Source organism: Penaeus vannamei, chromosome 11 (assembly GCF_042767895.1).
Source record: "Penaeus vannamei isolate JL-2024 chromosome 11, ASM4276789v1, whole genome shotgun sequence".
Lineage (NCBI taxonomy): Eukaryota > Metazoa > Arthropoda > Malacostraca > Decapoda > Penaeidae > Penaeus > Penaeus vannamei.
In genome coordinates this window covers 16444636-16461900 of record NC_091559.1, presented here as the reverse complement: position 1 = coordinate 16461900, position 17265 = coordinate 16444636, and the positions used below count along the sequence as shown (strand labels likewise).

Below are 17265 nucleotides of genomic sequence, written 5' to 3'. Positions count from 1 at the left end.
GAAGCGAAGGGGGGATGCGACTATGCGCCCCCGTCGGCATCAGCCCCCTTGATGATGATGATGATGATATTTACTGTCAACAAATCTGGTCAGGTACATGATGCGGGCAAAATGCACAAATGTTATTTTTCTTGGTGCTTGAAATCAACATTTAGTGGAAACTGAATTTTATAATTTTCGTGTAGTGCATGGACTCAACAACCACATCACATTCCATCAGTCAGGATCATCTCTGGACCCAGTGATATCAGATAAACCAGATCTCCTGGAATTTTGTAAACCACTTTTTGTGGGTGTCTTATATGTAGGACACCCATCATAGGTGGGTTAAAAAGAAACTAGTTAACCATCTACCTAAGAAACAATGAAAATAAAATACTTATCTGAATATGAGGTCAATGAAGATTCATACCTGAAGATTTGTGTAGGTTGTTTAACATCTGTTCCATAATAAACATAATAAAAGGGTGGGGAGGGAAAGGGAGAAGAAATGAATATAATCTAAAACAAGGTAAGGAATGGAGATACTCTGACATCAGAATGAATTCAAGAGGGTGAAAACTAAAATATTTTGAAACGACTTACACCAAATATCATGCCTTAAAATATAAAATTAAGGTAAAGAAGTCACTGCCACACATGGCACATTAGGAATATCAACTGAAAAATACCTGTTAACAAATGAGCAAGCAGGAGCCCACTGGCCATGACGGTGAATTGTAGTTAAATCAAATGATCTCAAAAAGGCTATAGATGATACACAGCTTTTCACTTGATGTGCATTTGGATTATATCCTGGAACAGATTCTTTAATCACTTGACTAAAGATTTTCGACAGATCCCAAGCATTGCATATTTTATTATTATGTGGATTAATCCAAAGTCTATCAGAAATACATGGAAGAGAGTTCAGGTAACTATTAAGGGCAGAAACAGGAGATAGAATGTGATATGAACCATTTATTATACAAGCTGGTACTCTTACAGGCTCTTTAAAAATTATTAATATAATTTCCAACCCGATTCATATTGTCTGGTAGTGGATTGGGTAAAACCTTTAAGGATGTCTGTTATTACATAATCATTATCTTGTATCTTTAAGGGGACTGTCCCTGAGAGGGGGGGGGTTAAATTAAGATAGTTAGCGTATAGTATAGGTACATGGATGAGGAAACTACCAAACTAGTATTAAACGCCTGCTATGGCTCGTTGTCTTGCAGCCGGAGTGCGAGTCCCTCAGCACCCGGAGAGGTACGTCGCTAATGAGCGCCCAGGTACACCTATGTGGACTTTTGCTTGCGGCAATCGTGCATAAGGCATTTAATTATGACATTGCGCATAGATATGAGTTTGTGAATGTTCAAGGAACACTTTTATACCAATATCAGGAAAAAATTATAACACCGTGATTTATGACGAAATATTTTGTGAAATATATCTAAAAAAAAATGTATGTTTTGTGTCCTTTTACACACGAAATATGCTTTGATCGAGACTCCCTGGTAATATGTTTTAGTTTACGTGGTAATATATACATATATCACATACGAAGCACTAATGTTTAAAAATAGCCTTATAAGGAAGGATTGAAATATTTCCGTTACATTTCGCTAATATATTTTATTATTTAGATATGAAAGTCAATGTAGGCCTACTAAATTATGATGATTAATCTTTTTAACTTTATGTGCGTGCGTTCATGTACATATGATCCTCCTCGAAAATTTTAAACACCCAGTGACCATCTCCTCCCCGTGTGAGGCATGGGAAATATTCAACGACTTTCGTAAGTTCTCGAATTCAATGTACTAAATTCATATGCTTTTAAAATTCTCAAAATTGAACCACCATGTTGTATTCATGCCAGGACTTTATAATTAGAATGATTTTGTACTAATGTTGCCATCCACAGTTCCCCATTTCTTCAAAATAAAAAATAATAAAAATAAAATGGAAAATAGAAAAAGATAAAAAAAAAATAAAAAAGGTTTTTATCTGGATTAGATTAGTTGTCTCTATGGTAATATGCATTTATTAAGCTTTTCACACGAAAATATCAACTTTAATGAACAACGAAAAAAAAAAAAAAAAAAAAAAAGTGACATACCTTTACAGAATAGCGTCCCTATTGAACATGAAAATTCCTATTGACTTGGTAATTATTGCATTGCAAAGTACACTAAATAAGCATTTTTTTAGTATATAATATCATTAGATTCAGAGAAAAATAACAGAGATAACGAACTTTGGCAAGGGGCCAAATACAAAACGCCATAGCTCCGTCATTTTTTTATGAATATTCGGTACATCCCAACTCACGTAATTTTCATGCGATCCAAATGCAGTTTGTTGCTTTCACTAGAGCCTCGGCGTCCCAAGGCCATGTAAAAGGCCGATTTTTAAATATTTTAATGCTGTAAAATAAATCAAAAATAGTTCTCTATGTCAAGCTGTCCCCCGCCACAAAAAAAACAAGGAACTTCAAAATTCGGCCTTTTATATGGCTATAGGCTAGAGTTGATCTAACACAAGTATTTTTGGGGGAATATTCAGTAAAGAGCTCTGATAGTTGGGATGTACCGAAGACATACCAAAAAAAACAGCGATTTTTTTCGACATTTTGGGGGGTGCCCCCCCCAATGGGGAAGCAAAGTTAAAATTTATATATATAACGGAGCACAATTCTTTACTCTATAGCATGCAAAAAGAATCAATCAGTTATCTCTAACCGATATTTTTTTATGATGTATAGAGTAGGGAAAGGTGGCCATTTTCAGGGACAGTCCCCTTAAGTTGAAAGATCTGCAGAGAAAATCCATACGTGAAGATTCATGCAGTTCATGAACAGTGAGGAATTCACATTCTGAATTACTTTGTCCCTCCAATGGTACTGGATGTGGGCACGTCCATGGTTGAGCTGTCCATAAGGCAGCTATCAACATTACTCATCCTTGATATGTCCTTAGGTGAGATACTACTTGAAGCATAATCTTTGTTTAAAGAGGCAGGAATAGGGACGGTCAACAAAACAAAAACAAAAGGCTTTTTTGTGTACGTGCAAAACACTGGTGGGCAAAAGATCAACAATGGTCGCTGAATCAGCTGTGAGAACAATGTCAACCTACTACAAATCTCTCGATTTAGTTGCTAAAAAACGTCATAATGAAAAACTTTAGTATTCTAAAGGTACAGAAAACTTTCCAGATCCTTTCTCTCTCTCTGATGGCTGGTCTGAAAGCCCCAATGGTTGGCCCATGTTAGTTTTGGTAATATCTATCTCTTCCAATTATACATGCCGGGTAGTTACACAAAAGAGGAGTTGAAAGCCTACAAATCACTCGAAACTTTCAAGTATTTTTCTGAAATAAAAAAAAAAACAGGATAATGGAATTTGGTATTCAACATTAGAAAAAATCAGAATACAGCTATCTGCATTTGCTGGGCCATACTAATTGTTTGGTTGACCGACCTTTATACAAACACCTGGTGTTTACACATAAAAAAAATTAAGGGCCTACAAATCTCTGGAAGGGTACAAGTAACTACTCAATACTGCTTATAATAAGACTGGTTTGTAGTCGTTGGATTATATTCTCCTGAACTTGTGAAATTCCTTCTTGCTCGCTCTTTGCCTTTTAGGCCTGGTTTTTCGTAAAGTTGCTCTAAACGGGTTTTATCCATATTTTTCAATAGTTATAGCCTGACCATCCCTATAGGTAAATGTATCTGTTCCACTCTACTGTGAATGCATCTGGACCTCCTGCTAGTATGGTTTGGGACTTTGTTATAAACAAATAGGTTTTCCTGTTGAATTGGGAAGTGAATAGGTCTATTTCTGGTTTTCCAAACTGATCTATCAGTTTTATGAATACTTTGTCTGATAGTGACCAATTTGCTGCTGAAGCTTCGTTGCAGGACAAAGCATCTGCCCACAAATTTTCTTCTCCCAAAAGATGAGAAGCTTTTGGGAAGCTTTTAGAAAACAAAGTTTCTGGGCTGTTAGTTCCAGTAATGTCTCTGAAACTTGAAGAAGTTCTGAAGACCAAGTTGACCCTTGGCAGTTGATACAATGTACTGCTGCTGAACTGTATGAAAGAATGTGTATCCCTTGAAAGAATGCTGGGGTATACTCTAGAGCTAATTTGATTGTCTGAAGTTCCCTGACATTTATGCTCTTGTGTCTGAAATGGAATGTCCATTTCCCAAAACCTTGAGACCCTTCTGAGGTTTGAAAACCCCAGCCCCAATCTGAAGCATCTGTCATTATTGTTAATGATGGGTTTGGAAGAACCCAAGGCCTCACTGACTTCAGTCGGTTGTCTTGCATCCACCATCTGAGAAGGTATTTCAACCGTCGAGGAAACTGTACTAACTGATCTCAGTCTACCATAGAAAACAGTGATCTTCCTTCAAGAATAAGTCTTTTTAATCTTAGATGACCTAGTTCTATAACTTCTGCTGAATAATTCAGAGAACCTATTAAACTCTCCCATTGTCTTCGGGACATTGATATCGCATGAATATACCAAATAACTTTCTTCCAACATCTTGTTTGCTTTACTGAATTCCAATGGAGACCTATCCAAGAAAAATTTCTTGTAGGAGCAAGATGTGATTTTGAAAGATTGAAAAGAAGGCCCATTTCTGATCCTATCCTCAGAGTTGTGTCTATCATTCTTGTGGACTCTTCTGCTGAGGGAGCAAAAACTAGCCAATCGTCCAGATAGAAAAGAATGTTGATTCCTCGGGAAACTAACCAGGAGTGAATGGGTACTAAAATTTTTGTGAAAATCCTTGGAGCTCTGTTTAGCCAAAAAGGTAGAACTTTGAATCTGTAAATCTTTGTATTTATCTGAAGCTAGAAATTTTCTGAACCTTGGATGCATTGGGATATGCCAATAAGCATCCTAAATATCTATTGAAGCCATGAATGCTCTCGGAAATAGAGCCAGCCGAACATGAGTGGCAGTTGTCATATGGAAGTGGTAGTTGACTAAGAAATTGTTTAACTTGCTTACATCTAGTACTAAACGAGTTTCTACTGAATATCTCTTTGGAACTTTGAACACATGATTCACAAAGATGTGATATCTTTCTGAATTAATTCTTCTATTCTTTGGATGATCGACAGTTTTGTTCTCTTTTGAGGAACATGCAACTTTACTCTTGGTGTTTTTCTGTTGATCCATGGCCATGTAAGACCTCTGGAAATTGCTCTGCGTGGCCAGCCTGGAAGCCAGAAATCTTGCCATCCCGACAGACGGCCTTGAACTTGATTGTCATTTAGAACTATTTTGGAATTTGAACTGATTCTTGCTTCCTCTCTGAAAGTTTCATCCTCAAAAGAACTGAGTAGACCTTTGTGAAGGCCGTTCTGAACCAATGGAATTGGATTTAAATTTTGACCAGTAAGATCGATCTGAAAAATTTTTGCTTTTATTAATATGATAAGTTTTATCAGAATAGAGAGGTTTAGCAGACTTAAAGGATCTATATGGTAGGCCTCTTCTTTCTTTCATAACCACTACTGGATCATTAGACTCTTTGATTTTCTCTAATATTGTGTCCACTTTACCCCAATGGTCGTTACAAAGTGGGTCCATCAAAAGAAAAGCTTTTGTAGCTTCAGAGACTTCTTTAGGAATTAACGATTTTCTAAACTCATTTCTAGTACTAATTCCATTCTCTAATAGAGATTCAACCATGGGGACAGCCATAGATGCTAACCCTTTATGTATGACCATAAAGTAAGTCAAAATTTTCAGTATGTCTTGTTGAGACAGAGTCTGCCTCTTCTAAAATAGCTTCAGATCTGCTAAAAGATTTTTAAAATCTTGAAAATTAACACCAAATAAAGCCATTTGTCTGAAAGTAACATCTTTATTAGAGAGATCTGCTGAAGGGTTTTCAAATTCTTGAGGATGCTTCTTGTTAGAAGCCCTTGGCTCTGAGAGAAAATCTAATAATTTCTACCTGTCCTCATCTTCATTTTTAATATCTAGTTTGAGATTAGTAAATTTCTTAACGCTCCTTGATACTAATAATGTCTTAGAATTTCCGCAGTCAGACCTATAAGAACGAATTTTATCAGAATTCATCATGATGTTCAAATCTGAAAAAGCCCAAGCCATTTCTTTGATATTTAGATTGTGTAAAGAATCAACTTTTTGAAATTTAGTGAAGTTAATAGGTTGACCTTCTGGTAATGAAAAACATTTAACTGTAACATCATTTACCCTGTTTAGACTTTCTCCATTCTTTGTTTTAACTTTGGTATAAGGAATCATCTCTGAATCTATTTCCTGAACTTCCCAGAAGTCTGGAACCTCGGACCAGCCATCCAGGAGATTATTTGAATTACCATTATTATCAGAATTGTCACTCAAGTTACCATTTAATCTTGGGTCTCTTAGCTTGATAAATATTTGATTCTTTAAAATCAGGCCTTTTATTAAGGGGACCACTTGTTCTATCATCATTTTTACTCTCAGATGTAGACCCAGATTAAAAACAATGAGGTCTGGGAGACCCCACTGTATGAGTCATAAAATTATTAATCTGTTTTTGGGCTTTTGTCAAAAAACAATTTTGAGATCACAGTTTTTTTATAGATCATACTTAATTTCAACTCTAAACAGGAGAGACAGGCAGGGTGTCTTTGCCACAATCAGGGCAAAGAGGATAATTGCACAATATATAAATAGTCCTACATCATCTAGTGAATAAAATGTAGGTGTGGAGTAATAAATCTGGTACTGTATAGCATATTTCATCCAGCTAAACCATACATCTTTTCCTCTACACACATTTGCCCTCTACACACCATACTATTATGTATAACACTGCATCTATACATCCAGATACACATTTTGCTGTTTTTTAGAATAAAAATATATAGATATTTATTCATGAGTGTTTTATTCATATATTCATAGCAATCTCCACATTTCCCTTCAATCACGATCAAAATTTGAGTTCTCCATCAAATGGTTGCAATAAGAATTTTATCCTGTGAAACTTAAAAATTATGTCATTTTTTTGCAGTATTCTATTTTACATAAGGTTGGTAAGAACTACAACTACTGTGTTATAGCTAGCAGTCAGCAAGAATAAATGTCAAATGACACTATATTATCCCAATACCACCGGGTAAAAAGTCTGGCAAGTGGACGAAATAATGGGATTGTTGGAGCGCATTGGCAGTTTCCCGTTTGCGCCCGGCTAGTTCGGTATTTTGCGACCGACATTTGGCACCTAAAAGCTCTTATTTTGCTATAATTTATAAAAATATTATAATTTTGAATGTTTACCTTCAATATAGGTGCTATTGCCTAAAATCTTTACCATATAAATAAAGCCGTTACTATCTGAGAAAAACCAGCGATGCCATCCATTTTTCTGTCCACAACAGCCATGGCATGTATGTACATGCCACCTAGCGGCTAATGGTTATAGGCTAAAATGAACACCACCATGGGAAAATTTGGCTGCGGGCCAGGGTGACAAGAATAACTCACAACGAGCCCACAAAGCTTTTAGAAGGTGATCAGACTCAGTGAGCTTTTGGAAGAAGCCTTTACATTATATCCATTGACATACAATGGAATAAGAACAACGAAGGGAAGGGCAAGAAAACACACGAATATGCCGAAGGCCTTTTCACTATTGCTTCGTCGGGGCCCTGAGGAAGCAATAGTGAAAAGGCCTTCAGCATATTCGTGTGTTTTCTTGCCCTTCCCTTCGTTGTTCCTATTGCAATCTGTTCAACATGAATTTCACACATCCATTGACATCCAAATGTGTAATATGCCATCCATGAGCCATGACTGGAAGAGCACCATCTCTAATGAGGACAATATTTCCATGTTCAGAATCCTATTCATGCCCGCCGTGACCAGCGGCACAGGTTGTATTACAAAAACTAAAAGATGAAATTAAGTCATGGCATGTATGTACATGCCACCTAGCGGCTAATGGTTATAGGCTAAAATGAACACCACCATGGGAAAATTTGGCTGCAGGCCAGGGTGACAAGAATAACTCACAACGAGCCCACAAAGCTTTTAGAAGGTGATCAGACTCAGTGAGCTTTTGGAAGAAGCCTTTACATTATATCCATTGACATACAATGGAATAAGAACAACGAAGGGAAGGGCAAGAAAACACACGAATATGCCGAAGGCCTTTTCACTATTGCTTCGTCGGGGCCCTGAGGAAGCAATAGTGAAAAGGCCTTCAGCATATTCGTGTGTTTTCTTGCCCTCCCCTTCGTTGTTCCTATTGCAATCTGTTCAACATGAATTTCACACATCCATTGACATCTAAATGTGTAATATGCCATCCATGAGCCATGACTGGAAGAGCACCATCTCTAATGAGGACAATATTTCCATGTTCAGAATCCTATTCATGCCCGCTGTGACCAGCGGCACAGGTTGTATTACAAAAACTAAAAGATGAAATTAAGTCTATGTAACGAAAACAGTTTATTGCCATTTTAATTAAGTAAATCTAATGAAAAATACAGACATTGGAAAATAACAAAAGAACTAAAAATGCCTATGCCAAAAAATATAAAATAACATCGCAATGTGGAGACTCTTGTCACCATATATGTGTACGTGTGCCCCCAGCCTACAAGCTGTATACCCATTATAGTGATCACTCAAACCTAATGCCCATATTTTGGGCAAAATGTGGGCAGGAGAAGCCAAGTACAATAGGCGATTATCAAATATTTGCAAAAGCAAAAAATCCACCACAAATTTCTGCACATTTTCATTAGCTTTGCAATGTTATGAACACAACTTAGATCTGATAGAAACTGTGCATAATCTCAAAAAATTTTGTCCGCATCTTTCCTTTCATCAAAATTTATAATCTAATTACTAGTAAAACTACACACATCTTTTTCAAATGTCTTTGGTTACATGAAATTTTTTTTACTTTTTCCTGAGTTACAATAAAAACAAAAAAGGTACCTCTGTGGATGCCAATCTCAGCAACATGACCCATACATAAATGAAGTTATATCAATGTTTTCTACCATCTAGATGTACTTATATATACATACATATCTATGTGGATATACAAGTACACTTGCGTACATATACATGTGCACGTAATAAAACAAGTATGCATGTACATAAATGTGCATACATGAATGGGTAATTTTCTATATTATGTCCGCATAACCGATATCGACGATTTTGGTATCTTTGGGTTCCTCTCACTTTATACAATGCAAATATGTAGGTTTTATTGCACGGAAACCCCTTATTAGCCATAAACTTGGCCCCGATATCGGGGGCGACGATGTCGGAGCAGCGGTCGTAATATATAAAATTACCCTAATAATATAACCTCACAGTGAAAATAATCAATGATTATTCACATTACTTTCCATTGCAGGGGGCTGTGCCCCTGCGACCCCCCCTGGGGGGGCTGCCGCCCCCAACCCCCGCCGAGGAAACAAAACCTCCACCACGTATTCACGGCAGGATAGAGCGCACACGAACTAGATGCGGAGCCAATAACCTACAATAACCTAGGATTTTTAAGGTACTAACCTGATTGATTAATGCCGCTAATTAGTAGGGAGGGTGCTCCTTTGCCGCAGAATGTGAAGGAGGCAGGGTGCGTCCTGGCTGGCCGCACCTGCCGCAGGCTTTCTCCAAACGGAGGAGGCCGTGGGGGAAGCACATCTCTAGCATTTTTTCCTGGCTAGTTGCAATATTGCACAGAAAAACCGTCTCCGAATACAAGCACCCTCCACACTCGGCCATCGCGGCAACTATGACTGACTTCTGAACGCGACGGTTATTTTGGTTAGGAATACGGATGTCGTTATTCAAGTGGACGGGAAACTCGACCTTGAGTCCATCGGTGTAACATCGAAAGAGGCGCAAAACCCGCCGACGAGGGCGGGCCAACCTGTTCATCCTGATTATACTACAATCGTCTCTATATACAGTGCTGACTATGCCAAGGTTAATATGCTAATTCAGTAGGAATCTCACGAGGTAATTGTAATATTACGCCCGCCGCTCCGACATCGACGACGATTGTGTAACGCTCTAGCCTGCCGGGAATACGTGATGGTTATGTTTCCTCGGCAGGGGGTTCGCAGGGGGGCGCAGCCCCCTGCAATGGAAAGTTATGTGAATAACCATGGTTATTTTCACTGTGCGTTATATAATTAGTGCTATTTAACCCCGCATTTTCCCTGGAACCTTTCATGCCCTCCCCTGCTATCGGAGCCAAGTTTGTCGCTAACGGGAGGTTTCCGCGCAATTAAAACTATATATTTGTAATGTGGAGAGTGAGAGGAATCCAACGATACTAAAATCGTCGATATCGGTTATGCGGACGTAATATAGAAAATTACCCATGAATGTTTAAATATATGTACTAATTTACAAATGTGTGTACATGTGTGCAGACATAATGAGAAATGGTTAGAGTAACAAGAATTTGTAGTTATCAAGTGACCTTGCTTTATTCTTTTATTTGTTGGAATTAATGTTTTATAAAGGGCTGATATTTTGAAATATAATCTTGTCACGTTTTTTTCCTACAACACTTTATTTTTGTGATGTAATAATACAAAATTTCTAGGCCTATATCAATTAAGTCTTTATACAAATTTGTCATTTCAGATGGACTTTGGTCTTCATGGTTCTCAGTCATATAGATTTAGTACAAAGCAGCTGCCTTATCATTATTTTGTTTCTTTGATTATCTGAGCTTCAATGAAAACAAAAAACAAAATCTTTGCTATCCTCAAGGTCTAAGCTGGTTGTAACAATATGGCACAGGACCATATGATCGATTGCCACAACTAACAAGCCGGTAGATTTGGTTTATTTTGCACGACACCATTGCTCATGCATTATTGCTGAACCCCAAAGTTGGATATATATATGATGCTTGTGTTAAAATCAAATCCTATCAACCACATTAAAAGAAAAACAATAAAAACATTGCACAATTTATAATCAGTTCTAGTCCTATCTATCACTTCTGTTTACATACCCTTTTCTTTGATTTTCAGATTCTTACATCATTCTATTGTTCTCACTGTCAATAGTATTTGAACATTATAATCATCCTAAAGTCAATAAAAAACAACACAATCAATTTCCATTTTCCTGTAAATTCAAGGAATGGGGAAATCTGGCACTGTCACTAAGGGCTACAAATTACTAACTGGGTTACGGGTTAATATAATTTGTATACTGAAAATATGCAATAAGTCATTGAAAAAGAAAAGAAAAGTAGATTAACCTTAATGGTTATATAATTTCATATGGATAATGATTTGAATGATTGTAAGTACTTTATTGAAAATGTTCTTATCCTTGCTTTAATAAGCAGATTAATATTTATATTGACACAAAGTTAAATGAATGCCAGTAATCATACTTATAATTGGATAGCCTAGAATGAAAAATGCATTACACAGGCCTGTGATTCTTGGAACAGATTTTGTTTCACAAGAAAATAATTACATAAACAAGGATATACACAACTAAGGCAGCTTTACATAATTCAATCAGAGAACCAAATAGGAGTTTGGATCATCTCTAATATGCATAATTAATGCATAAGAATACTATAAGCCCTAATATTTCTCACAAAGTTCTTGGATCTAATTCATGCAACTTAGATTTCATCTCATCCTCAGATAATTCTTCTTTCCTCACTTTTTTTCAGGAGAATACTCATTACAGCAAATACAAAGGCCTGCTTTTTTGTTTGTTGTTTGTTCTTTTATCACTTAAAACATTACTTTGCAGTTTGATGCATGCAAGCCAAATACCAACATTCTTGTCAAAACCTGTCACTGCATTAATGTATATTACTAAGAAAAACATCAAACAGAAAGAAGAAAGAAAATCAATCTACAGACTTACCTGTGACAATGAGAGGGTTGTGTTCATTCAGGACATCAGACATTGAGTCTTCTATTAACCTTATCCAATGATCAACTTCCATAGTAATGCCCTCATATCGCGGTTCATCTGTATAAATTTTAGAGAGTATTAAGAATAAATTTTAGCATGTGAAGATAGAAGAGTGTGACTGAGTACTTATTCATATCATAGAGTAATTTGACGATCTGGATGAGAAGACCATCAAATCATTAAAAAATTGGGTTTGCAGTGTGGGTGACGTGAACATGCCATCATGGGGAAATCTGACTGTGGGCCGGGGCGATGCAAACTTGCCATCATGAGCATTCTGAATGAAGGCCAATGTGGCGGGAAAGACTCACCCTCCAAGAAAGACTTGGAGGGTGATTAGACTCATCTGACATTTGGCAGGGGGCTTCTGCATTACTTCCATCGATAAATAACTGGAATATACTATCCATGAGCCATGACTGCAAGAGCGCCAGCTCCAGGAAGGACACTATTTCCACACTCAGGAACCTATTCCTGGCTGTGCAGGTTGCATTGCAGAAAACTGATTATGAAATTTTCTTTACATTATACAAATAACAAAATGTTACTTACAACTAACTAACACTAGCACTAACAACTAGGCCTCAGTTAATTGTTAGTCATAAAAATAATGGTAAAAGAAAATCAAATCATGTTTAGTATCATTTTCAATAGCTCTCACATTCCTATTGTAAGGAAAAGTGAAAATTTGCAAAGCTCAAATGGCAATAATACAACTGTGTAATGATACAAATACTGAAATGATTTCTTATACTCACATGGAAGATTTGTGGCAAAATTCACTAGTCTGGGAAGAAACTCTGGGATGCTAAGAACAAATTCCTGGTTTATATCTCGTAATGGCGAGAGACATTTGATGTTACTGCGGAGTTTACTCTGTTCATACACTGGAAAAAGTACAAATATTAAAATCATACTTAACTTATTCCAATGTTGCATGGGCTGGCATGTACGGATACATAAAAAACTATTAAGAGGGGTGTCACAATACCAAATAATGAACAGAACCTGATGTTGCAGAAGGGCTGACATTTTGGGGTTCAAATTGATCTCATCCTGATTCATAAGGTCTCGAATACTCGTCCAGGATGGAATATGCCTTGCAATTTGCAGATAAGCAACTATGAATGCTAAAAAACTTTTATATAAAAATATCTCTATGTACATATCATATTATCTCTATATCTAATGCAGTATTATCATTTAACAGATATGAACCAGAGAATTTAGTCACGAGCAGGAGTGGCTGAATCACTGCAAGGTTGTTTGGGTGGATGCATGCAAATGGTGTCAGGGAGTTCAAGGATATTGGCCCTTCAAATTAACGGGCAGCAGATATATAGAAATCCTTGAGGTTTTCCTCCCAACAGTTAGGGCTATGGTGTTTCCTGAAACTGAGCCCTTCTATCTTATTCAACACAATAACCCCATCTACACCAGCTGTGATGTTTGGAATTGGTTTGCGAACATACTCTGCCTCATTCACCCAGATCTCCAGAAAATGTAAGGGCAGCCATGTTAAAATGCATGTGGCAAGAACAAACTCATAATCATGTCACAGTCATAAATAATGCCTTGTAAGCATGTGAATGTCCACTCTGTGAGGAAGGCCATGCCTTGATAGACAAGTTAGTGGTAAATGTGCATCAACACTTGAACTGTGTCTCGGCAGCAGGGGGTGGGAACACAAAGTATTAAATTTGAATATATTACCAGTATGTTTTGAGCATTGTGGAATATGACAATATTCATTGGGTAATATAATACCAATAATGTGTGTGAGTAACACCTGTCAATCATCTGGCAATCGAGTGCGTTCATGTCTGTATGTGTGTGCTTATGAATATGAGTGGTAATTCAAGTTGAGGAGCGGGCATGTGTGTGTGTGTGTGTGTGTGTGTGTGTGTGTGTGTGTGTGTGTGTGTGTGTGTGTGTGTGTGTGTGTGTGTGTGTGTGTGTGTGTGTGTGTGTGTGTGTGTGCATGTTTTTGTGTGCATGTTTTTGTGTGCATGTTTTTGTGTGCATGTTTTTGTGTACATGTTTTTGTGTGCATGTTTTTGTGTGCATGTTTTTGTGTGCGTGTTTGTGTGTGCATGCGTTTGTGTGTATGTGTGGATATATGTATGTTTACATGTCCTTGAGTGTGTGTCAGGGGGGCTGGAGTGGACAGAGGTCAATAGCATGATATAGATATACAAAGTGGCCATTTTATGTGAGGGATTGGTATGTAAAAAAAAAAAAAAAGAAGAAGAAAAAACTAAACAAAGCAAAAAGCAAAGACAAAAATGAAAAATGAAAAATAAAAATAAAAAATACCAAAAACAAGGCTTACGGTAGTCGAACAAGGGAAAAAGGAACAAGGTAGATTGCCCAACAATAAAGTGTGTAAACAAGTGAAATGGCGCAATCTGACTGGCTGGCAAAGGTAACAGAGAGAGGTGTTTTAGCAGTACAATTCAGTCTAGTTCTGTAAATACCCTGAAGATGCCTCATATGTAAATTTTGTCTGCTGCCACTGTTGAAAGTCCTGTTAACCCTCAGCCTTCCACCTTGGCTGGCCCCTCGCACTTTTACGATCTTTTGTCAGATTAATGTGGCAAGAGCTTTGTGCTGAGGGGTAGGAGTCATATCAACAGTAATAGCAACAGAAGCCTTAGCAGTGACAACAGTGATAATTCTGATCTAGATTAATGTTCCAAAAGGACACTACTCTAAAATTCAGAGGAGCCACTGTCTGTCTATGTGCAATGGAAGCAGGAGCTGTCCTGGATAACCTGATTTCTGGTGGAAGAAGGAGAGTGTGTCCAGGAGGGGGAGATTTGCAGCTGTGACCTTCATCCCCACCAAGTGCACGCACTTCGGGATGAAAGTCAATTTGATGGGTGTCGGGAACTTGTTTGTGAAAGGGTATGAGCTCCATACCAATAATTGGTATACCTCCCCAACCCTATACCATTACCTGCAAACCTGGTACATAAAACGGTTGGCACAGTGCGTGTCAACTGGAAGTTCATGTCTACCAATTTGTGGGTGAAAGTCATCAGAGATGAGGACAGTCAGAGTACATCTACAGGCATGTTGTGAATGCAGTGGTACAACAAGCATATGGTGACAATGCTGTTCATTGTCCACAGAAGTGAGATGGTCGCCACCCTGTCCCACAGTGGGTTTTTGTGTGTCAAACCCCAAGTGGTTGTAAATGACAATGGTGGGGTAAAGGAGGTCAACATGAGCAATCAGCAGGCTTAATCATATCCAACTGCTCACAAATCCCTCACATGGTATGAAAAGGTTTTGTTCACCCTATTTGACATGGCAGTTATCAACACCTTTGCAGTGCATAAGGAACTCGGAGGTCATTTGACTCAGCTGACCTTTTACTACTTGCCACCAGGTGGTATGCACGTTCATGCCAAGGCTGTTGTGGACAGAAAAACACATGGCATCATATCATGACAATTCCCATGCCAATGGCTCATAATACCGAGTTTGTTTTTCTCCAATAGTAGCAGCTTCATATATATGGTAAATCTTTTAAGGGGGCCGTCAAATGAATTTTCGAAGAATATTTTTTTAAATACTCGAAAAATTGAAAAACATCTCCTGTAATCTAGTCGGCTTTGGCAATCCCGTGACGTAATATTTCTGCTAAATATGTAAAAATAAAGGAGTTATGACTAAATCTCTGACCCCCCCCCCACCTCCGGCTCTGATGTTTACTTTGTCATGTCCGAGCCACTACAAATACCACCCGTGATGGAGGGCTTGCATATCAGATAATCACCTGTTAGCAGTTGGAAAGTTGGAAAATCAGGGATACCAACAGTTTTGAAGCATCAACAACAATATTTCAAAAAGTACTGCTGCTTGTGGCAGAATGTTTAGTATGATCTTCTAACATTATTTTTCTGTGTAGCTGTACATCCATGATGCGTCCACTGTGAGTTTAGTTCAGATGGCTCCACAAGTACCAAGGCACCAATAAGCCTATTTCTAGTATTATCTAGCTAACCCTTTTCCTTGATTTTCAGAAATATTTCCTGGTATTTTATATTGCTGTTAGTAATATCAATAACATTGTATTATCTCTATAATAAGGATAATTTCATCATCAAAACTGATAGCATTAGTAAAAGAAAACACTTTTCACATAAACTTATGGAAAGGTGAAATCAGGCGAGGTCACAAGAGGTATACTAATTGACTCCTTTTTGGCTCAGCACTTTTGGAGACATCTATGTGCAAAGACAAAACAACACTACAATGGACACTACATTTTGACAGCAATATGTGGTTGATAAAAAGTTTGAATAAAGAAAATACCCCTAATAAGATCAATTCATATCAAATAACATCATATCATAGAATTAAATCTAGTAACATTAAAATAAACTTACTATAAAAACAACAGTTTCATTTTGTTTGTGCTGTACTAGCAAGCAATCCATGTAACTGAGATAAAGTATCATTAACAATAACAACAACTCTCATATTAATTAAAGAACTATACACAAATGCAACACTATAAATACAAACACAAAGTCTTGCCTTCATAGATCTTAAATACTTACACAGAGTCTTGTTTTCATACACATCAAGGTCTGAGATGGTGACAGCCAGAATACTACAGAAATTAGCCAGATACTCCCCATCCAACTGACCTATCAGGCGATCTAGACCAGCTGTGGAAGACATTGGAAATATAATTGGAATACAGGAAGAACAGGGAGATTCTAAAACAAGAAACAATATGTAAAAGAGGAGGAAAGGATAAATAAAGAAATATCTCAAAGAAAAAAAAATCAAGTACATTTTACAATCTACAAAATAATACTTTCTCTCACATTTGTAGTTTTTATTCCGGATTTTGCAACTTATACACTTCTATTCCTCCCATTTCAAAACACAAATTCTAAGGCAGAAATTCATGAAAAGTTTATTTTTATAAACTTAAATATTTGTTATTCCATTTATTTCTAAATAAAAGATGGTTGTAGCCATAACAATATTTACTTGTTAAAACACACACACACACACACACACACACACACACACACACACACACACACACACACACACACACACACACACACACACACACAGACACAGACACAGACACACACACACACACACACACACAGCACATACACATACATATACATAGACTCACATACTCATACACATACACATACACACACCACACATTCACACACATACACACACACATACACACACAAAACAACACAAAACACAACACACACACACAAAACACACACAACACACACCCCACACACACACA

At 37.3% G+C, this 17265-nt stretch overlaps 1 protein-coding gene across 1 annotated transcript; it reads right to left on the bottom strand.

Moving 5' to 3' along the window:
- Positions 1-8272: 8272 nt before the first annotated feature.
- On the bottom strand, positions 8273-16679 carry LOC138859075 (short transient receptor potential channel 4-associated protein-like). Its single transcript, XM_070127076.1, has 3 exons — positions 16538-16679; positions 12725-12853; positions 8273-12023 (listed from the first exon to the last, which is right to left on the bottom strand). Exons 1-3 carry the CDS (start codon positions 16659-16661, stop codon positions 11899-11901), a joined length of 378 nt encoding a protein of 125 aa, XP_069983177.1. The 5' UTR covers positions 16662-16679; the 3' UTR covers positions 8273-11898.
- Positions 16680-17265: the final 586 nt, after the last annotated feature.